Here is a 23,450-nt window from a genome sequence, read left to right as displayed (position 1 = left end):
AACGGTCATGAAATCAAGCAAACAAGTCAACTTATACACACAATAATTCAAAAGTCAAATTCATTAAAGAAAACTATTTAAAAAATGATAATCAATTTTGTGACAGGGCTTCCATTGATTAGCCAATATAGTTGTAGAGGGTGACCACTGCAGTTAACAAGAGGTTGTGTGCACGTGCCTGTCTACATGTATGTGTGTGTGTGCAGAAGCCATGCGTTACAGACAGGCTCCTATAAAGCGCAGCCTTCGAGAAGAACCCCAAAGTGCCAAACAGCTCAAGAGGAGGAAAAAAAAGCAGCTTTCTCCCAGCAGTAACAGCACGTTAGTGGCGCTTGATTGGCTGGATTAGAGCTGCTGTTCACCGTGATTAGCTGATGAGGGGCCGGGTTAGAGCGCCAGCGAATCAAGCAGTGGGGAGGGGCAGGAAGGGGGAGCAGCCTGACTCACCTCTGCTTTAGCTCCTCCTCCACTGATTTGAGAAGACTCCTGACAGACGGGCGGAAGGGAGGGAGGGTGGGAAAGACAGGAGGATGAAGAAGGGAGAGAAAGACAGGAGGATAGAACAGGGACAGGAGGAAAAGGCAGAAAAAACATTGAGGAAGTTTTGTTTAAAGTTTCTTTGGAAATAACACACAGTGGCATTCCTCTACTGAACACTATAGAAAAGACAGATAAGTGCAAAGTCACGATCTTACAGAATTGGCACATCAGAATACCAAATACCAGCTCCTGGCTCTTCACATTTGAAGGCCATTGCAAAAAAACAAACCAAACATTGTTGGAGGAACCTGAAGTGCTTACCCAAACCATACCATATATTTATCATCAAACTTGAAGACTAGACCATGGAAGCTCCCTGTGTGTGCTGATGTGAATCTAGCATGAAGGCAAGGCGGAGAATTCCTATCCATCCATATTATCCATCAGAGAAGAGACACGACAACGAGGAAGAGCATCAAGTCAGAACACCACAGAGCAGTGGATGGAAGTGAGAGGTAGAGGCAGGAAGACAGGTAGAAAGGAAGGAGAGATTAGAACAGAGCGATGTAGGGAGGAGTTTGGAGATGAAGACTTACTTGTTCCCACCGAGCAGACTGGGAGAGTCATGGCCATACTCCAACTGCAGGTCCTGGTGAAGGACAAATACACAACGTCAGTTAGGTGTTGAACTTAATGAGAATAACTAATGAAAGTAACTTTATTGAACTTTATTGAGTATTGTTCATCGTCTTTCATTGGAATCATATTCTTATGAAATTTTTGTTTTAGGAATGAATAAGGATAAGAAATTAAATCTCACACAATATGAAGTCTGGGAGATATAGATATTTATTTTTCAAACTAGACTTTTGGTCTGATATCATCACTGTGGGGAATGTGATGGAGCCCAGTTGGATTATATAACATGGGAGGTTTCATTTAGAATATAATGACATATTGTTGCGTAAATCAATATGGTGTAAAGCTCCTCCGTGCCACGCAGGCCTGCTTTAAAACCAACATCGTCCTTTTAAATCCTCCAAAAGATTAGATACGGTGCGTACAGAGAGTTCAGCCATCCAACATAAAATGGTCACCTGAGACACAAAATGGAAAACACACAAACCCCAAGACAGGTAGGGGTGGCATGCAGTGAGACAGGTAGGGGTGGTTCAGTCAGCAGGTAGGATGTCATGCAGTGAGACAGGTAGAGGTGGTTCAATGAGCAGGTAGGATGTCATGCAGTGAGACAGGTAGAGGTGGTTCAGTCAGCAGTCAGGATGTCATGCAGTGAGACAGGTAGAGATGGTTCAGTCAGCAGGTAGGCGTATGGTGCAGTGAGACAGGTATGGTAGCATGCAGTGACATCGATAGAGGTGGTTCAGTTAGCAGGTAGGGTGTCATGCAATGAGACAGGTATGGATGTCATGCAGTGAAGACAGGTTGGAGTTGCATGGAGCGAGACAGGGAGGAGTTTCATGCAGTGAGACAGGTAGGAGTTTCATGCAGTGATACAGGTAGGTCCATGGTGTAATATTGTGTTGATCTAATGGGAACATTGTTCCTCAGTTCCATGGTCTTCACAGTGACCCGTTCTGATCTCTCTTCTTTGATGGAGTTTCAACACTTCCTGTCCAACTGTCATGGCCGACAGTGTGCCCTCCGACTGCTCTGATTTGGACTCAAGTGCTGCGTCCGGAATTGCATACTACACACTACATGTTTGTATGGTAGAGTGGAGTAAGACATCGATGGCTTCTCGGACTTTCATGCACAGAATCTTGGTACTTTTCGCATTCTTATTGAGCATACTCTGGTTTCACATACTAAATACTAGCATGACGTTCCGGAGGCAGCAAATGTCTTCCGGATCTACAGCAGAAATTTAAAGGAAAATTCCACTTACGTTACATGCATTTAATAGAAAAGTTTCTTACTGTATCTACTGAATAAAATTACCTTTCAGCAGCTCTCTACACGTAGTGAGTCCAGAGATACAGAATTAAACTACTGAGCACACTCCTGCTCTACCAGACTACATCATCAAGTACAGGGAAATTTACACTATATTGCTATATATCTTTGAATCACTTAAATCGTATAATAAAGGATCAGGTGAGGTTTATCACAGCAAGCTATACAGTTAGTATGAAATCAGACCAAAACGGTAGTTTTTACAAATAAAACTCCTAATATTTTAGACCTTACATTGTACAAAATTGAACCTCATATCTTGTCATCATCATTAACAAAGACAAAAAAAAAGTGTATCATCGTATGATGCGATGCCACTGAAAGATGACAAACAATATGAATTTATCACCAAATATGAAGAAACAGAACAAAGAAACAGTCTTCAGGCTCAGTGGAATGACACCGAAAAAAAGAATAAAGCAGAAAAACAGCTTCACACTGAACAGCCAGATAGAATCACCATGTGATGAAGAGAGAGAGAGACAGAGAGAGAGAGAGAGAGAGAGAGACAGAGAGAGAGAGACAGAGAGACAGAGAGAGAGAGAGAGAGACAGAGAGACAGAGAGAGAGAGAGAGAGAGAGAGACAGAGAGAGAGATAGAGAGACAGAGAGAGAGATAGAGAGAGAGAGAGAGAGAGAGAGACAGAGAGAGAGATAGAGAGAGAGAGAGAGAGAGAGAGACAGAGAGAGAGGTGTGCTAGCGATGAGACAAGACGGCACAGACAGAGACTGACAGAGATAGACAGACGGAGAGAAGGACAGACAGTGAGACGCACAGACAGAGATAGGGACAGACAGATGGACAGGCAGGCAGACGGACAGAAATAGGGACAGACAGAGATAGTGACAGACAGATAGACAGAAATAGGGACAGACATTACTACCAGGTTAGATCTTGCAGTATAGTAGAGCTCCTCAACACAGTCCAGATAGGGTTCTGAGTCACACTGTCAGACAGACAGAACCACCAGTTAATACAGGGACCTGGGGGGGGGGGGGGGGGGGGATGGGGGGATGGGGGGGGCGGGGAGAGGTGGAGAACTGGATGGAGGGACGGCGAGAACAGGGCTGGCTATATCAGAGATGGATTGATAGATACAATGGAACGCAAACGTTTGTCCATTTTAATGTCACAATGAATATGTAAGTGACTTATTTTTTATTTTTCTTTATGGTTTAAAAATAATGGAAAAGGAAAAAGGCCCCGTGCAAAAGTCTGGGAATCTCATCCTCCCTTGCAGAAGTCTTCGAGTTATTCTCCATCCTCCTTGCATGTACGGTATAGAGACTGTCAAGAATTCAAAGTAATCTTTCCTTAGGTTTTAAAGAAAGTTGTCGTTCTTAAACCTGATATGTGGTTTGTTCAACAGGGTTCAGCGGTCAGGTCAGCTTCCGTTCACATAGATATAAGAGACATAAACCTTTGCATTCCACAGGAGATATGGATTCTCCCTGTCAAGACGGAAATAAAGGAGAGTATGACAAGCTGATGACAGGAGTGAGAGGAGGGTGAAAACAAGCAGGAGGAAAGAGAGAGAGACAGATCAATAGAGACAGACAAAACGATAGAGACAAAGAAATGAGCGAGCGACACTAGCTGGTGACAGGAGTGAAGGGAGGATGAGAGGGGGAGAGGGGGAGAGGGGGAGAGAGAGAGAGAGAGAGAGAGAGAGAGCGAGAGAGACGGCCAGACAGACAGACATGCGGCTGTCATGCTTGAACCCTGCATCATATCCATCCCTGTACCCAGCTCTGCAGTGTTTACAACCGGAAACTCAAACATGTTTTAATGCTCATGGATCTGGTTTCAACTCCTACGTGTCAGACTCCTGTGAACATTGTTGGAACATCACCCTGCAGAATCCAGGACAGAAACACGGCAGATACACCAGGGACCTTCTTTTTGGGGTTCGGTGCTTAGCCCAGCAGGGCTCTGAAGTGTTTAGCTTCAGGGCACTTGAGCAGGGACGTGGAGCCCTGGACCTGCAGTCCCACTAGGGATGCAGTCCTAAAACCCTCCTCTACCAGTGCTGGCGGACATGCCTCTGCAGCAGCTGGTTTGATGTGATATTTCTAGTGTTTATCGTCCAGCGTACAATGTACAACATCCTCATGTAGCTGCGCCTACTTCCTGCGGCTCGATGGCGGCATCGTCCACACTTCAGACCTCCACCATGGTCAGTTGCGGTCGTAGCAAAGTACAGTTATCACAATGCATTGTGGGACACAGGGCACTACGCTCATGTCACCCTGGTGCTGTTCACATACTATTTGATGCGAACTACATGTACAGGCGTACCAAAACAGCTTGCCGTACTCAACACTATTCTGTTTCAGATGCAGCGCTCCTCCTTGACCGTATTTCCAGCATAACAACACGTTAGAGCCCCCCCCCCCGGCGACCCTATGAACAGAATAAACTGAGTTGGATGGACAGTGGGCGGTCGTATGAGTACAGCGAGGCCTTGAACTGCTGCAGGCGAGGCCAGCTCACATCTCACCCGTTGGGAAGTTAAATGGCAATTCCACTGCGAAGCTACTCAGTCAAATGTAAAAATGAACTGATGAAGCAATCTGTGCAAAGAAAAAGTGACAGGAAGCACTACAGCAGGCGGGTTAGCTCACATAGCGTACAGCGTATTTGATTTCCCTTGGTAGCATAGTTCTATAGTTCAGGACGAACTACGTGTAGAGAGCTGACAGAGTCTGTTTTAGAAACTTTTCAACAATGGCAGAGAGGCAGCGAGCAAGTTACATTTCTTCATATGCAAGAGTCAGAAGGTGGCGCCAGAACTTCTGTAGATCTAATCCTTCAGCTGTTCTAGTATCTGAGTGGTTGGTTCAACACGATGTACAGACAATGTGATGGAGTGTGTGTTTGTGCAACACACACACACACACACACACACACACACACACACACACACACACACACACACACACACACACACACACTACTCACAGGTTCATGATGGGGTTCAGTCTCCTTCCTCAGGGGGGGGTCAAACTTCACCTGACCAACTGCAAGAAGGGGTGGGCACATCTTCAATGTTAAGTTTTAATTGATTTACAAAACTTTAACCTTTATCATAAATACTCATCAAGCCTTCCACATATATCAGTTCATCCAAGAATTCACATTTTTTTGGTGGGATTATTAAAATCAACAGTACTTGGATTATTTGCAGCAGATTTTCTCAAAATCACCAATTTGCAACATTTTATGGTTTTTTTTTGTCTGTTTTTTTTTTTAAATCAGTAAGATTATGGTAATTGACAAACTCATAAAAGGGAAAAAATATATTTTCTTAAATTATTACAAATGAAGAGTCGTACGTCATCACTTCCTATGAACCATGCGCTCAAAGACACTCTTCTTTTGCTTGTGTTCCAGTAATAATTCCAGGAAATAAACGTCCGTAAACCAGAACTGTAGACAACTGGCTTCTCAGGGCAACACGTTAAAGGTGTGATGATTTGGACATGTAATGCAGAGGAGTTGTGGCAATTTTGCAAAATGGCCAGCTCTCAGAATTTAATTTTGCATCCATTAATAATATGAATCGTGATTTCCTGGAGGGACTGATGGAGATTAGAGTAAAATACAATACTGGAGCATTGTTGGGTTCAAGGTTTTACTTGGACAAAGGGTTTCATGACATGGTGATTTGGAATCAGTGTGATCTGAGATTCCACTCACAGTTGATCTCCGACAGCGTTCGCTCCTCCCTTGTGCTTCTGCTGGTGGAGCGAATACGATGAGGAACGGAGACTGGAGACTGTCACACACACACACAGACACACACACACACACACACACACACACACACACACACACACACACACACACACACACACACACACACACACACACACACACACACACACACACACACACACACACACACACACACACACAATTAATACACAAGTTCTGAGAGAATTGTGTGATTTCAGAAAACGGATTATTTTCCACGGCAAAACAAACAAGCCATCAAGGACTGAGTAAAACTGAAGACTGAAACTTTAAGCATTCTGATACCAAAAAATCTGACATCATGAAACATATGCAAGCACTAGGAGGGACAGACCTTTGGGTTGATATGCAGATGTACACGGAGGAAACACAAATAAAACACTTTCATGTTTGTAAAATAAATTCACTAAAATAATATAAGATTGTTCTAATTAAACCATCCCGATCGGAAGGCTCCTCTTCTCTCCGTGCTGAGAGGCACAGCAAAGGAAAAGCATGCGGGGACGCTCAGCCACCACCGGATTCACAGCTGCATGTGGTCACGTTTGGTTCAGAGATATCAACTTTTAATTCTAACTCGCACAAGTGACTGTGGAATTACTGATCCAGAGTGTCTATGTACTGGATAGTAACGGCAGGAAGTCATTCAGCACCTCAGGAAGATATTAAAATATTATAAATATCAGATAACTTAAGAAATGTTGGTCTCATTAATTATAACACATTAAATAAACAATTAGAATAAGTTGTCAATCTGTTTATTTGATATGTTACATTTTCAAATTCCCAACCCTGACCCCATTTCATAAATGAAGCTCATTTACTCCTCAAATCTCTGCATCTAATAAACAATAAGGAAGTCAAAACTTTTTTTTTTAATTTTCTTTAAAGATTAATGTCTCGCTTTTCCCTCCCTTATCCTTTTGCATTCATCTTATTTTTATTCATTTATTTGATCACTTAATTATTATTTTTACATGAACACAAATGCACGCTGACCATCTTTGAGTCATTTCTGTTGGAATTTGGGACCAAACATTTGTGTCCTGTGACCCGAGCGCTGGCCAACATGCAGTTAATCCCATTCACCTTGAACCGCAACACAACTCCCCTAGTGGTGGTGTAGTGTAACCACAGAGATGCTGGTTAGTGAAGGAGACACACAGCAGATACCTTACGGCGCGCCACAAAACGGGGCGCACGCCGAGCACCGGGGCTTATGGGTAAGAAGTGACCACGATACTTGAACTGAGGAGGGAGGGAGAGGTGGATGAAGCGGGAGACGGAAGATGGAGAACGGGGGGAAGTTGAGAAGTGTGGACGAAAAAAACAAGGAGAAAAGGACGGAAAACAGAAGGAATAAAGAAGTATAAGTTCAGGAAGAGAAGATGGAGGAAGGAGGAAAGCAGCATAAGAGCGCTGAGAGAAGGAGAGAAAGAGAGAAGGAGAGAAGGAAAGAAGGAGAGAAAGAGAAGGAGAGAAAGAGAGAGAGAAGGAGACTGGAGACAGAGGGAGAAAAAGAAATGATAACAGAAACTGGAAAAGGTTTTTCATGACAATATTTCCCAACGTGCCTTGTGGTTCCTTTAGGAGTGCTTACTGCAGTACCCACAGAGGGAAGGGGTGGAGAAGGAGGAAGACAAGGAAGATGGGTAAATTGGAGGAAGGGTAGATTATGGGATGGAAGGATCAATAGATGAAGAAATAAAGAGAGAGGGGGAAACAAAGAGTGAAACTGTCAAACTGGCATACTGCAGCAACGTCAGAGTGAATCTGTTCCGATGGCTGCCATAGTGACACTATCTGCTTGTTGCAGCATCCAGCCGCTGTTCGTCACAACAGTCTGTGAAGCCAGTACAACAGTAAACAGTCGGTAGAGAGTGAGCCTGTACCTCTGGTTCGGGCTCGTCGTCGTCCAGCTCGTGGTAGCTGCTGTGGTCAGGGTTACTCGCTCGGTCCAGAAGGTCGATGGCCAGAGTCCGACTAAGAGGCTGAGACACAAAGGGGTGCTGGGGGAGAGACAGACAGTAGGGCGAGATCAGAGGAGAGACAGACAGGAGGGGGAGAGATCAGAGGAGAGACGGACAGGAGGGGGAGATCAGAGGAGAGACAGACAGGAGGAGGGTGAATCAGAGGAGAGACAGACAGGAGACTTTAAATAACATGTCTGTCAGTTGAACATGAAAGCAGTAGCTGAGTTCTACTTCTTTGATATTAAGCAGCTTCTGTTCAATGACGTGCTGCCATCAGACCACCAATAAATAATCAATGAATCACAATAAACTGTTTTTTACACAAACCTGGAGGAGTTTCTCAGCAGTCGGACGCTTCTTTGGATTCTTGGTCAGAGAGAGTTTGACAAAATGGTGGAAATTATTAGTCCTGAGAGAGAGAGGGGGGGGGGGGGGGCAGAGACATGTTTAAGACACGTTTCATGACGTCAAAATCCTTCTTTTCTCATTTCTACATTTTCAAAATTAAAAAACAAAAAAACATTAATTTAAAAGGGAACCCTGAACATGAAGAAAACACTGAAACAGAGCATGGAGGTGGAAACACTCGTGAATACAACATGAAGTCCCCTTCCTGGTCAGATTGACATCCCGAGAGAGAGACAAGCAGGCAGACAGACAGCTTATGTGAACTCTTACCATTTGACCTTGTCTTTCAACTTGGGAGGCTGGAAGTTGCTCTTCGTCATGAGGAAGAGTGCCCTGTGCGACACCAGGAGGACACAGATCAATACAACTTGAAACACAAGATCACACAAAACGTGCCAGAACACACACACGTGCGCCCCCCCCCCCACCCACCCACACACACACACACACACACACACACACACACACACACACACACACACACACACACACACACACACACACACACACACACACACACACACACACACACACACACACACACACCTCATAGGGTGCAGGTCGAACATGGGTGGCTGCAGCTCTGCCAGCTCGATGGCGGTGATCCCCACGGCCCAGATGTCACACAGCTGGTTGTAGCCGCCCTTCCTCTCCACTGCCGCCACCTCGGGCGCCATCCTGCCACCAAAACACACCGCCGTTAGTGCCATGGAGTTCCAACAATTATAAAAACAAACCAGACAGACAGAGATAACCGGGATGTTGAGGCGATTGTGACGTTGATATTTTGCACCATATTTGATTAATTTCAAAGAAACCAGTGAAGCAAAGTGGAGCCGTATCTGCAGGCACAGTTCAACTTTGGGCTGAACTTCATGTGAGAAACTGTGGCATCCACCAATAGCAAAGCAGCGTCAGCGCTGTTGACCTTTGAACTGGTTTGAGCCTCTCACCAGTAAGGAGTTCCGATGAAGGACTTCCTCTTTGCAAGAGTCGCTGTGATCTGAGCCGACACCCCGAAATCAGCTGGAGAAAGAGAGAGGGGAGGGAGATATTAAAACGTGTTCTTCAATGTTATTAAATCCATAAAGATAGAAATGCCACAAGTACAGTCTCCCCTTCTATTCTATATATGTATGAATATAGGGTGAGCAGCTTCAGATATCTGGGAGTCCACATCACAGAGGACTTAACATGGACTGTTCACACAGACACTCTGGTGAGAAAGGCGAGGCAGCGTCTCTACCACCTCAGGCAGCTGAGGAAATTCCGGGTCTCGGTGAGGATCCTCAAGTCCTTCTACTCTGGAGCAGTGGAGAGCATCCTGACAGGCAACATCACTGCCTGGTTTGGGAACTGTACTGCCCAGGACAGGCGGGCCCTGCAGAGGGTGGTGCGTTCAGCTGAACGTACCACTGGAACTACCCTCCCCCCCTTGCAGGAGTTATACACCAGGAGGTGTAGTAGCAGAGCCCGTAGGATCATGAAGGATCCTCATCACCCCAACAACGGACTGTTTCAGCTGCTGCGGTCAGGCAAGCGCCTCCGCAGTCACGCAGCGAGAACAGAGAGACTGAGACGGAGTTTCTTCCCTCAAGCCATTAGAACTGTCAACGCTGACCTCACCAGGGGTCCTAACTGAGCCATGCACTAGGCTCCACTACCTACTGTACTGTATGTAGCATACTGTACCGCATACTGTATCACTGTTCAGGGTTGTTCGTGATGCCGTATTGCTGCGCCGTACTGTTGTATACTGTGCTGTATTTTCCCAAACACTACCTCACACTATTCACATTCACATGCCACTTTAATTCACATGCCACTTTAAATGCACATATCTGTATATACATAGCCATATTCCTTCTACCTATTCCATTTTATTTCAATTTATTTTTATTGTATTTTATTCTATATATTTTTTATCTTATTCTATAAGTATTCCACTTACTGTATTACGTTTTAGGAGTCAGTTAGTCGGTCTATTAGAAAGGAATTTTCTACTTTTTATTTTATTTTTGTACTTTTTCCTAGGACTTATTGTGTGCTATCACCGGGTGCGTTGCATTACATTTCACCATATATGTATGGAAGTATGTATATGTATGTGACAAATAAAAATCTTGAATCTTGAATCTTGAATATAATACAGACAGTATTATGAGGGCTCCATCCCTGGAGGGGATCCCCTAACGCAATGTTCGGATTTTTAATTTCGGGCTAAACGTGTAGAGAACAGGACGACTGTTAGAGCAACGGACACGGTTGACGTGTCGTTAGGACCGGGACGTCACAGACGTGTCGTGGTTCAAGTTTCATCCAAATCCATCCACACACGGGCCGCAAAATGGTGAAAAAAACGACTCAATTTGACCGAAAGTAGCCGAACGTTTGCGCTTCAATAGAACGAGACGAGTTTTAGAATAAGACCCTTTGTGACATCATCATCCAGTTTGCTATAAATGTGGAAGTTGTGGTTCTAATGTTCATTTGCGTGGTGTGTGCTGGTTGGTGTGGAGTCCATCGCTCTGTCGTGGTAAGAGATTACAAACTAGTCGTGTCTGTGTGTGTTTATGTACTGTCTCACCTGGTAGATGTCTACAGGGCTGTTTGACTCATATTTTATCTCTTTGTTTATCACTTTGCTGGATTTGAGGAAGTGATAAGATACAAAATCGGCGCGCGCGCGCGATGAGTTTCATATTGTTGGAACGATTCGGAAAAGTAGTATCCTGAAAATTGTAAATAATCATGTAAAAACATCAAACGTTTTCTGGTTGTACGGAATAGTAACCCATTCAAAAACTTGGGACACAAAAACATGAATCAACAGAAAGTCGTGACCACGTCTGTGGCTGGTGAAATGGATTCTCTGCTTTTGACCCATCCTGGCCTCCGGGGGCACAGCCAGGAGCAGTGGGCAGCGTACGTAGACGCGCCCGGGGACCAGGTGATAAGTGTCCCTGGTGCATCCCTGGTCAGACAATGATGGGTGCATGTTTTTGAGGGGGGTCCTTACTGATGTGAGGTGGAGGAAACCCCATGTGAGCACGGGGAGAACATGCAAACCACACAGAAAGGCTCCTATTTGGGAGATAACCCACCGGAGCACGGTGCCAACAGCGCCCCAGGTGGGAATCGAACCCAGGACCTTCTTGCTGTGGGGCAGCAGTGCAATGCACTGCGCCACCGTGCCACGCACGGTGAGAGAGAAAGAGAGAGCAGGATAGAGACAGACAGAGCGACAGACAGACAGACAGACAGACAGACAGACAGACAGACAGACAGACAGACAGACAGACAGACAGACAGACAGACAGACAGACAGACAGACAGACAGACAGACTCACCTAGTTTCACGTAGCCGTTGTCTGTCAGCAGAATGTTTGCTCCCTGTTGAGCAATTTCATAAAAATCATTATTAGTATTAATTAGGGTTCAGATATTTTATCCCCGTGACCTGAAGACTCAAAAATGAACAACTTTGTTTTTTTAGATTAATCATCATCAGCAGATTTGGTGTAAAATGTCTCAAAGTGAGGTTGAAATACTAGAGTTTCATAAAAAGTCTGACATACATTACATTTCCATCCAATGATACCCTTTTCCCACAGCACCAAAAATCTGGTAACACCCACAAACATCTGGCATTTGTCATTCGTGGGAAAGGTAACACCCGGGTTTCATACCCGGGACTGACTCTGCAGTAGGTATTTGTAAAGGTATTTATTGGCTCAAATGGGCTGTGATGGAAACATGACACCCGGGTTGACATTTAATTTAATTTTCACCCCTCTACCTGCATATATATACATATATATATACATATATATATATATATATATATATATATATATATATATATATATATATATATATACATATACATATATATATATATATATATATATATATATATATATATGTATATATATGTATGTATATATATGTATGTATATATATATATATATATATATATATATGTATATATATATGTATGTATATATATGTATATATATATGTATATATATATATATATATATATATATGGCCCCCCGACTCGACCCATCGGCCTGAGTCACCGGGAGATGTTTCTCATGTGTTGTTTGTCTTACAGTGAGGGGGGGAGTGGTGCAGGATCCCAGAGCCTGCCGACCGGGTCGCAGAACGGACACTGCGAATTGTAATTTATGTTCACGTTTGGCCAGCGAGCCTTTTTGTTCTTTCGTTTCTAATAAAAACTCGGCCGTGTCGGCACCTCACTGCCAGGAAGTCTCCGTCTCCCTCCCTGAGGGTGTGTGGGCGGAGGGCGGAGCAGTCCACTTACCTTGATGTCTCTGTGCATCTTTCCCTTGTTGTGCAGATAGTAGAGACCCTGTCATGAGAAGCACCGAGAGAGAGATGAATAAACAGTAAAGTGAGAACGTCACACACAGCGTCTACATGAATGAACAACAATTCAAAGAGCAAGAGCTTGTGAAATATTTATATAATGAATGTTAAAGTTTGCACGTTAACGCATGTGGTTAATTACCTGAAGCGTCTCCCGTGACATGTAGGCGATCTGGGATTCTGAGAGAGGACCAGTTACTGGAGGGAGGGAGGGAGGGAGAGGGAGAGGGAGAGGGAGAGAGAGAGAGAGAGAGAGATTACTTACACACAATACAATGTTAAATACAAATATTTAATTTGTCAATAATGGATTTAGAAACTGTAAGTGAAAAATGAGAGACGGAGAGAATGACGTCAAATAATCGGACATGTTCCACTGTGTCCATCAGACTGAAACGAAAAATCAATACAGAATGAGAGGAAGACAAAAAGAAAAGAGGAGCAGAAGGAGAGGACTGGAATGTGAGACAGGAATTTTCAACAGTGAGAGAGAGACTTACTGTGATAAATGTCCTGCAGAGATCCTCCTCCACAGTACTCCATACTGATCCACAGCTTATCTCTCCTGCACACGCACACACACACAAACCTCTTTGTTAGAGCTGATAGATAATCTAATATCATGCTGTATAACCATGAAATTCAGATGATTTCATGGTATTCAGTCCAGTCATTATTATATCTGAAATATCACATAATAATTAAAAAAACTAGAGTTGATCCACCACACTCCATCTGATGAGGCTCAGGCGGTAGAGATGTAAAAAAGTTGTAGAACCGAACCTCAGATAGCTGCCGAAGTACGCTACGATGTTGGAGTGTTTACAGTCTTTCATCATGATGATCTCCTGCTGGACCACGGCAAAGTCCTCACCTGCACGCGCGCACACACACACACACACACACACACACACACACACACACACACACACACACACACACACACACACACACACACACACACACACACACACACACACACACACACACACACACACACACACACACACACACATTAACTTGTGTTCTGTTGTGAGTTAAAATAACTGTAGTTAACAATTACATTTTTATCAATGTTCATTTTAGGGAAAAACACAAAAAGACGCATGAATATTGGAACGTAAACATTTGGGGATACATTAAATATTCTTGCAAAATGTGGGTGATCTAACCTCACGATTTAACAAAATGATCTGCTCAAATAAATGCGACCAGACAATTAGGTAATGATTGTGACGCCTTGTGTGTGGGTGTGTCCCTCAAGCAGGGGATGCAGATTATATGGAAGACAGAGTGTGTCTGTGCACCCGCTGCAGGGAACAGTTGGATGGAAAGAACAAACACAAGAAATGGAGGGAAGAGAAGGGATGCGGGGGGGGGTGCTAGAGATGAGAGACAAGACTGCACAGACAGAATGAAAGAGGAATGGATGAAAAGCAAGAAAGAAGAACAGATTCTGACCGGGTTCCAGTTTGATGACTTTGATAGCAGCCAGTTCTCCTGTGGTGACATTACGAGCCTGGAGGGGGGGGGGGGGAGAGAGAGAGAGAGAGAGAGAGAGAGAGTTATTAAATGACCAATTTCATCTTCTCATTTACTGTTCCTTCTCAGATTCAGATTAGCTCTCATCAGATTTAAATGACCGATCAGGTTGCTCTACGACAGTTCCTCATCCCACCTTCAGCTTTATCCAAATATGTTTCACGGTCATTTTGGTAACTTCTCATCCCCTCCATGAGCTGTGAAAGACAAGCGGCTTCATAACATTTCCACGAACGCATACCACCTGAAATGCTTCCGTTTGGAGGCATCTTCTAAATGATGCAGCTACTACACACAATTACTCAACGGTAATAGCACAGAACTCCCAGAAACTGCCTTTTAAGAAAAAACATGTATTACTAGTTTTCGGTCTGTCACTTTATTTAACTTAGAAGGTGAAGTTGGTGTAATCAATGAAGAACCTCTCCAGGTGTATTTTATGTACTCTGTCTTGGCAGTAAACACAATTTCAGGCCGTGTTCACAAAACACTTCAAAGAACCACGAGGGACTGGCACTGGAACAGAAGAGAACTTTAAATAAATGAGAAAAACAGCCACAAAACAAATGTAAAATGGAATAAGAAGTCACCAATAACAGTAAAAGACATCAGCCTGAAACCAGGATGAAATATCAGAGAATATCTTACACTGAAATATAATAAAACAGGGCAATATGAAAGAAGAGCAACTTGACTTTCTGCTGTTTTCACACTTTGCAGCAGCTTGTTTGGAATCTGGAAGTTGACTGGATAACTCAACTCCTGCTGGCAAAATGTGCCAGGGTGCCCCTGAGCAACTCACTATACTCCTTATGAGCTAATGGCTTTATACAGCGGACTGTGTGTGAGTGGGTGAATGAAAGATTAACTTTCCAGAGTGTCCATAGCAGTTAGAGAATAACCGATAAACATTAACACAATTATCATTACAACATAATCACTTATAAATCATTTATGTTCTATAAATGACATCAATTCTGTGATAAAATGATTAATTATATGTGAATTATGTTGTAATGAGGACGTATGGCAGTGATCAGTGTATCGCAACAGAAAGTAATAATTCTACTTCCTGTTTCCCTGGAGAGCTGCAGCGTGCAGTGGAGGTGGCAGCAGTACCAAAGCTGCTGCCACTGCAGAGAAATAATACATGAAAGGAACATGAATTAAAGATTCCCTTCACAAGGCAAGAGTGAGGGATGAGAGATCTGAGGATGGTTAGATTTGATCCCTGTGATGATTGATTGATTTTGTTTCCTTATGAATTCATGCATCAGGCCAAATCCCTAAAGTTTACACTCCTCTGGCTGACTGGTTCCCAGGATGCTCACCGGACCGGAAGCAACCATTTATTGATTGACCGGGCAGCAGCTTCCAGCTCTGACTGGTTCTTCCAAGCAGATGTTTAACAGTTTGCGATTGACTCCGATTTAGGAGGGTGAATGTGATTAAAAAAATAAAACTTTTTTTTCCAAATTGTTTTACAGATGTGGAATTTTGACAGAGTGATAAGAACATTCGGTCGTGCGGAAAACATGCAACAGACAATCTAATTGAATTGGCCAGTAAACAAGACTTCCCCTTCACCTGGCCTCAACAGATGAGCCGATAAGTCAGCCCACTGAGCAAGGCACTTGACCCTCTGCCGCCCCTGAAGAGCTGCTTAGTGTTGTAGGACTAATGACTGGTAGTAGCATGATGACAACCCTCTCGTTTTCCTTTCTGCTAATTTATCCAAGTGATTTGATCGCTTTGCTCGGTTGGTTCTGGTCATTTAGCGACGTTTGGTCTTAAACTAATAGACACCGCAGCCACATTTTCCTCTTTTCCAGAACGTGGAGCAGCCAGCATGTGCACTGGAGCATTAGCAACACCACGGTACGATACTCAGCCTGGAGGCCTGTTCCATGGGTGACGGCTTGGCAGTACAACCACAGTCCCACAATGGAACCAGTGGAAAGGTTTTACCAGTCTGTGCTCAGTAAGAACCTTCTTTCAACCAACCATTCTGACATAAGGAATACACATTTTAATGTCAAAGAAATAATCCCTCTGCTGTAGAGCTAAGGGACTGTTTTTGCTGCTTCACTGTTCTTGTCTTTCTTACCCAAGTCCTCTTCTATCCAGAAAAAAACAGTTCAGTGTCACCTTGCATGTTTCATCAAGGTGCAGGGCCGGTCAAACGTGCTTTGGTTTCAATTTCAGCTGGAAGAGTGTCAACACCAAATCGACCCAAGTGCTCTGTTTTGTCCCAAATATGGGCGAGTTGATAGGGGAGAGTTGGTCCATCAACACAGAACAAGCAGGTCATGGAACTAAAGCTGTCAATTTCACCAGGAAACAAAAACAGAACCGTTCAAGCAAAAAGATCAGGTGGGAACAAGAAGAAAACAAATAAAAAGTGTTTTTAGTTGTTGTTATGCAGCGGTGCATGCAAACCCCGGAACAAACTGCTCACCTCAACGGCCAGATTGTTCCAAATATCATATTGTTTGTTGCTTTGCAGTTTAGGAAATTCTGATTCATTGGCCTCTACAAATTAGTCAAATAAAATCTTAGTGCTTAAACAATAGAATTAGTGGTGTTAGGGATGAAAAATATTTAATATATGCCTTTTACAATTTCACCAAAATGCATACATCTGTCTTTGTTCTATCATTTTGTCCTTTATTATGTTATATAAAGGACAACTGAAGGTAATCGTCACTTTCAATGTAAATATTAATCAAAGTGATATTTTAGTTAAGTTGACTACTATTCTTATTTCATAAGGCTTACAAATTTGATGGAGAAGTATGTGCAAATGGTATGGAAAACCCAGTATACTAGCACACCCAGAACAATGAGAATTTAAATTTCATTTTGACTTTGGCTGTAGACGTATGATTAAAATTAATTGGATAGGTTAATTAACTAATGGACAGATTGATCGATAATACATGTTATAGTTTTAGACATAACAATGTATTACATATTGAAACCCTTCAGCTAGTTATTCAGTCCACTCAAAAATAAAACAATATGATGTGATGAGAAATATTTTCATAAATCCTGCATATTCCTGTATCTCTACTTTAGTGTATGTTCACTTTATTGGAATGACAGATGCCTGTGCAGACTCTGGTCGTGTGTATTGTTATGTTAAACTATGCACTGAAAGAGGCTCATTCCTTGTACGTGCAAATGCACTTGGTAAACAAATTACATTTTGATATAAATACATACATCATTATAGTCTATAATTTCATCATTATTTTATACATTAATACATTGTTATTATCTCAGTCATCTCCATGTGTCGTGCTGGAAGTCTATTACTGTGATGTGTCTCCCTTCTGCCTTCCAGTTATCACAGAAGGTTGAAACTTCACAGCTTCATTTTGACTTTTAGAAACACAATTAAAGTCACATGGAGCGAATACGGTCGGTGCGATGAGACAGGAATGTTTTTATTCTGCCATAAATTCTTCACTACGGACAGCAGAAAAGCAGAGTTACGATGCACATTGACCACAGCTCGGAGCGGTTTCCACTAAATAACTTCACTTAATATGCAGAAACACAATTGAAATCTCTTCAGAAACGGGGCTGATTGACTGTTTCGTCACTGGGATCAAATTCCTAATGAACAATTCCTCAAACACCAAGTCAGAACTTTTTGAGCAGAACAAAAGTCTCATTCACCAGCTGGAAACGGAAACCTCAATCTGAGAAACATAATTCATATGAAACAACCCGTGTTCGCTTTCTTTAGGTCTACTCCAAACGAATTACAGCTTTCATTTGCACAAGTCTGATTCACACCAATAATCACGTCACATGAACACATTAAATCTCCAAATCCGCTTGGACACTTTGGCTCCAAGGTTCCCTGCCGAAAGCTCAGAATGACCTCTCCTGTCCAGGTTCACAAAACTCAATGTTGACATATTTTGGAGTTTTTCCTTGTCTCAGTGTTCGGGGCTGGAGGTGTCACCACATTATACTGTAACTATGAACCTTAAAACCATCACTGTGTACTTTATCAGCTGCGGCTGTAGGTGATCGGTGACTCATTTTTATTTTTCTGAAATGGCAGGAGAACATCCTAAAACATGAAAACAAAGAACTAGCATGGAGGGAAAGATACAGTTCCCACTCTGAACCCGCAGCGAAACTCCCTGACTTTTCCATTAACAGAATACAAAGTTCCGTGTCCACTGTATAACATTCACAGTTGGTATACAAGCAATAACATGGCTCTTTTGTGTCTTTTGAGTGTGATGTAGACAATATTTCCAAACACTGCACGCTGGTCAACAAACACAAAAATCAATGCAGCAGTATACTATTCTGTTATTGAGCGATATTTGGTAAATATTTGGTTGCCCCCCTTAGTTTACTGTCCAGGAATACTGTCCTGAATGAGCTGCCGGACGCAACTGTCCTAGCACCTAAAGTTAGACCGGTCCGTAATCGGGTAGACGGGTCTATAACTGGCTGGACCGGTCTATAGCCTGTTGGACGGGTCTATAACTTTTTTTTTTTTTTATAAATATTCTTATTTACATTTAACAGTCAACCAGTGATCTTCTGATCAACTGCCTGTTTTTCACCAGTTTCAGATTCACACATTCACTGCTGGGAAACAAACACAGCAGAGCAGGTTGACGGTGTGTGCTAATCATTAACTAATCGAATTCACCTGGTTAGTAATTTGTCGGAATGAAAACGGGTGCACACACACACACACACACCAAGTCAAAGCTGGGCGAAGAGGCCTTTACACAAACACACACACCCAACTGAGTATTTAAACCTATGCTGGATATTAAAGAAGATTCACGAGAATCATCGGAAATGTTATGATACGTAAACAACTTGGTTCCCCAGGAAATGTTCTAGTCATCTTCAATGAAATTAAGAAACAATTGCCATGACATTTTCCACAGCAGGCAAGTCATCAGGTTCACTGTGACAATTACGCTCTGTAAAAGAGAGAGGTATTCCACTGATGTAAATACCAGTAGTGTGGTTGTGGAACTTTTTAAACTGTGTGGAAAGTAAAACGAATACTGAATTAGAAACACGACATGTTGGGAAGAAGAATCGTTTAATTTGTCTCACAGGTGCGAATGCACTAAACAAACACACACACACACACACACACACACACACACACACACACACACACACACACACACACACACACACACACACACACACACACACACACACACACACACACACACACACACACACAGTCCCTCCTCCAGGGGGCAGCAGGAGCAGTGGGCAGCCCTCACTTTGATGCCGCCCGGGGATGTTGTAGTCAGTGTTATAAGCGGAAACATTACTAAGGACCGTGAGACACCGGAAAACACTGGATAAACAACACAAAACCTGCTTATAAATTCTAAAACTAGTGTTAAGGAATGTAGCTGAGGTTCATCGTGGTAATGCAGAGCAGTGACTCTCACATTTTCCACATCAAGGAACCTCAGTTTGATCCTTGTCAGTCCACGGCAGGTTTTTATCGTTAGATCCGATTTAGTGTCGCTAAATCTGTAGTAAGGGCGATAACAGTGAAAATCGGATCAAAACAGTCATTATTGGACATTCTCTGGATGCCCGAGAGTCCCCGGACCCCATGTTGAGAACCACTGATGTAAAACATGATATAAGCGCAAAACTCTCCTTCCTGAAGCCTAACCCTGTGTTGTAATACCACCTTTCACTGCTCTCAGAGATGAGCTGCTGTAGGTTGGTGGCGCTGTGCTGAACGTGAAAGAAGGATGAATGGAGAGGTGGACGCAGGCAGAGGTCTGTACTTCCAAACAACTAACGGAGGAATGACGAAAACAGGATGGTCCAACCGCTAGAACGCAACAGTGTGTGTGTGTTCCGAGGGTCTATGTTGTCTTCAGGGTTTATCCATCTGCGTTCTGTGTGTGTAGCTATTCTACTGTGTGTGTGTGTGTGTGTGTGTGTGTGTGTGTCCTCAGGCCTTGTGCTCAACCTTTTCCTCTGTTGCAGTCTGAAACAATAGGACACACACACACACACACACACACACACACACAGACACACACAGGAAGTGAGGACCACTGCATGGCCAGCTGTGCCCCCCCCGCCACACACAAATGAGGCCTAGCAGGAGGAAATCGTTAAAACCAATGCATTTATCAGACTTTTAGGTCGACATACACACTTGCATAAATGCACACACACAGAAGAGTATGTGGTTGTGGAAAACCCACAACAGACAACACGACCTGCCAAAGTTTCCTTGAGCCTCTCATGTATAAGATGAAACAGGTACATTTGTTATTCGTCAAAAGGCTCTTTAGTACTTCTCTGGGAAGAGCACGGCTGGTCATGTTCTAGTACGGATTTAAACGCTTGAAAATGTTGAAGCTTGGGAATGTTTTTATTTCTTATGAAGGAGATTAAAGTTTATTAGCAGTTAACAATTTGGATTGTGAGTTGAACACTGCATTGATTCATTCATATTGATGCTTTTTGAATCAATGCATCCATTGATCGATCCACGTCAACATACGACTAGGTGAGCTAGGTTTAGGTTTTAGGTTTTGAACTTAGCGATGAGCTGTCACTCACAGATGCCTTGTTTGGTTGAACGTGTTCACTTGAAGCCTTGTAGCAGCTAAAATAACAGGGAAGAATCCCTTCAACTGGTTTCATCTTTACTTTGATTTGAACCAACTGACAGTCCGTCATTCAGATGGACCGACATTAACTCCAGGAGAGATTTGGGGATTCCTCAAAAGAAGATGGCATGCTACATATAATCTGAAAATACTTTCGATTGGCTACACTGTGTTTGAAAATCAGTTGTCATGGCAACTCCCCAGCAGTGAGAATAAACAAGGTGAAGACAACATCAGTGTAACATACAGAACTGCAGCAGGTATTCAGCAATCAATACGAGAGGCCTGGGAAGGCAGGGACGTGGCAATCTGAAAGAACTCTCTGGAACTACTGTCCATCAAGACGACACTGAACATCACATCCCATGATGGGTGTCCCCTGATCTGAGGACAGGAATGGGGCCAGGGGTTACACAAACGCCATCACACCCTCTGGCATCATTTAATGAATCCCCAGTGTGGCAAAGCTCTCTATCCCCGCACATAGCTGAGAAATTAAATTTCTGGACACAAACACACTCTGCTCTCTGCAAAACACACACACACACACACACACACACACACACACACACACACACACACACACACACACACACACACACCTAATTAGAAGATCTGGCATTATAAACACATTCAACACATTAAAGGAAACCCACTGACAGAGGATTAGACCGAGATGGTAGTTAAACCAAATGACTAATGACAGTTTAACTAATGACAGTTTAACTAATGACTAATGACAGTTTAACTAGTTATTTTCAGGTTAACAGAGGATGTTTCCAGCAGTGCAGGGCCTCAGATTCCACTGTGTTGGCCTGATCTTACCTCACATAAAGGACTCTTACTGGGGAGAAACCTTCTGCACACACGATAAGATATATTTAAATAAGTATTTAAAAGTATAATACCAACAGAACCGAGCTGTCATTATTCCATGCAGCCTTCCGGGGGTTGAGTGAGATTAATTAGAAAAGACAGACAGACAGATAGACAAGAAAGACAGACAGACAGCCAGACAGATAGATAATAGACAGATAGATAGATAGATAATAGATAGATGGACAGATGGATAGACTGACAGACAGACAGATAGATATAGATAGATAGATAGATACATAGACAGATACATAGACAGAAAGATATAGACAGATATATAATAGATTGATAATATATAGATAGATAGACAGATAGAAAGACAGATAGATAGACAGATTGACAGATAGACAGATAAAATAGATATTTATTAATCCCCGGAAGGGGATTGCGGTGTAACAACAGCACAGAGTATAACTAATTGGCAATAATGATTAATGACATTGCAACAGGAATGCTAATAGAATAGAAATTTGCAATATACAACAAACCTCTGTATCATGAATTCACACTGTTAACTGTGCATTCATATACTGTATACACCAAATACAATCCGACACACCAGGGTGGATATAAGATGGTTATGCCGATATAATACATTTACAGTATCATAAATATCTCGAGTTGAGATGGAACTAAATGTGTTGTTGTTGTTTTAACTGCTTCAGTTTGTGTCGCTGCTCCCCTGCAGAATGTTGTCATGAAGCAGCTAAGTTGGCAGCTCGCTAGCCTCTGTGCTACACGCTACATGCTACATGCTACATGCTAAGCGGCTGGCCGCGGTGCACTTTACCTTGTACACATCTCCGTACGTCCCGCTTCCTATTCTCTGGATTAACTCGAAGTCCTCCTGCGGGTTCCGCCGGGACAGGTCGACGCTGGAGTTCATCGTGTGGACGGCGCCGATCGGGCTCCCGGTCGCGCACGACAAACGGACGAAAGTGCGTGAAAAGGGCCGTTTGCAAACATACGGCGTCAGAGCCCGCAGCCCCAAGCCTCTACACATCCAACATGGCGGCGGCGGCTGCCCACTGCGCGTGCGCACGAATGCTCGCTGGCGCAAGAGAAATAACAACAAATAGAAACAATATAAAAACGACATTTTATATATTATATTTATATATTAGATTAGATATTATATATTATAATTTTATATTATTATTATATATATAATATAAGCTAAATATATATTCCCTTTTAATTTGGCCTTGTTGTCTGAGTATATATTTTCATGGGACATACACACACACACACACACACACACAGTGTATTTTTATTATAATTACGATTTTGTTTTGCAGTCTTTGAATTTTGCTGACTGTACTGTATGTATGACGGGTATATGACAAACGAAGAATCTTGAATAAAATACAGTGGAGGCCAGAGTAAGAAGAGCAGGTG

The 23,450-nt window shown here is 42.9% G+C and overlaps 1 protein-coding gene across 5 annotated transcripts in view; it reads right to left on the bottom strand.

Moving 5' to 3' along the window:
- Positions 1-22,938, bottom strand: part of LOC307242427 (mitogen-activated protein kinase kinase kinase kinase 3-like) — a gene marked incomplete at both ends in the record, with an annotated part of 40,520 nt that extends 17,582 nt beyond the window's left edge. For 3 of the 5 annotated variants that reach the window (XM_080016908.1, XM_080016909.1, XM_080016910.1), the window contains 17 exons: positions 448-486; positions 1,077-1,129; positions 3,339-3,401; positions 5,417-5,475; positions 6,155-6,233; positions 8,104-8,220; positions 8,512-8,593; positions 8,863-8,925; positions 9,139-9,270; positions 9,546-9,618; positions 11,943-11,985; positions 12,920-12,967; positions 13,127-13,182; positions 13,485-13,549; positions 13,768-13,858; positions 14,446-14,503; positions 22,843-22,938. In XM_080016908.1, the coding sequence (XP_079873034.1) occupies positions 448-486; positions 1,077-1,129; positions 3,339-3,401; positions 5,417-5,475; positions 6,155-6,233; positions 8,104-8,220; positions 8,512-8,593; positions 8,863-8,925; positions 9,139-9,270; positions 9,546-9,618; positions 11,943-11,985; positions 12,920-12,967; positions 13,127-13,182; positions 13,485-13,549; positions 13,768-13,858; positions 14,446-14,503; positions 22,843-22,938 (1,217 nt within the window). Of the gene's footprint in view, positions 1-447; positions 487-1,076; positions 1,130-3,338; positions 3,402-5,416; positions 5,476-6,154; positions 6,234-7,384; positions 7,460-8,103; positions 8,221-8,511; positions 8,594-8,862; positions 8,926-9,138; positions 9,271-9,545; positions 9,619-11,942; positions 11,986-12,919; positions 12,968-13,126; positions 13,183-13,484; positions 13,550-13,767; positions 13,859-14,445; positions 14,504-22,842 lie in introns of all 5 variants that reach the window. The other 2 variants (XM_080016911.1, XM_080016912.1) reach the window with 2 other exon arrangements.
- Positions 22,939-23,450: the final 512 nt, after the last annotated feature.

The sequence above is a fragment of the Zeus faber genome (genome assembly GCF_960531495.2).
Source record: "Zeus faber genome assembly, chromosome: 16".
Classification (NCBI taxonomy): Eukaryota; Metazoa; Chordata; class Actinopteri; order Zeiformes; family Zeidae; genus Zeus; species Zeus faber.
Note: the sequence above shows the minus strand (reverse complement) of the source record. Positions and strands in the feature narration are given on the sequence as shown.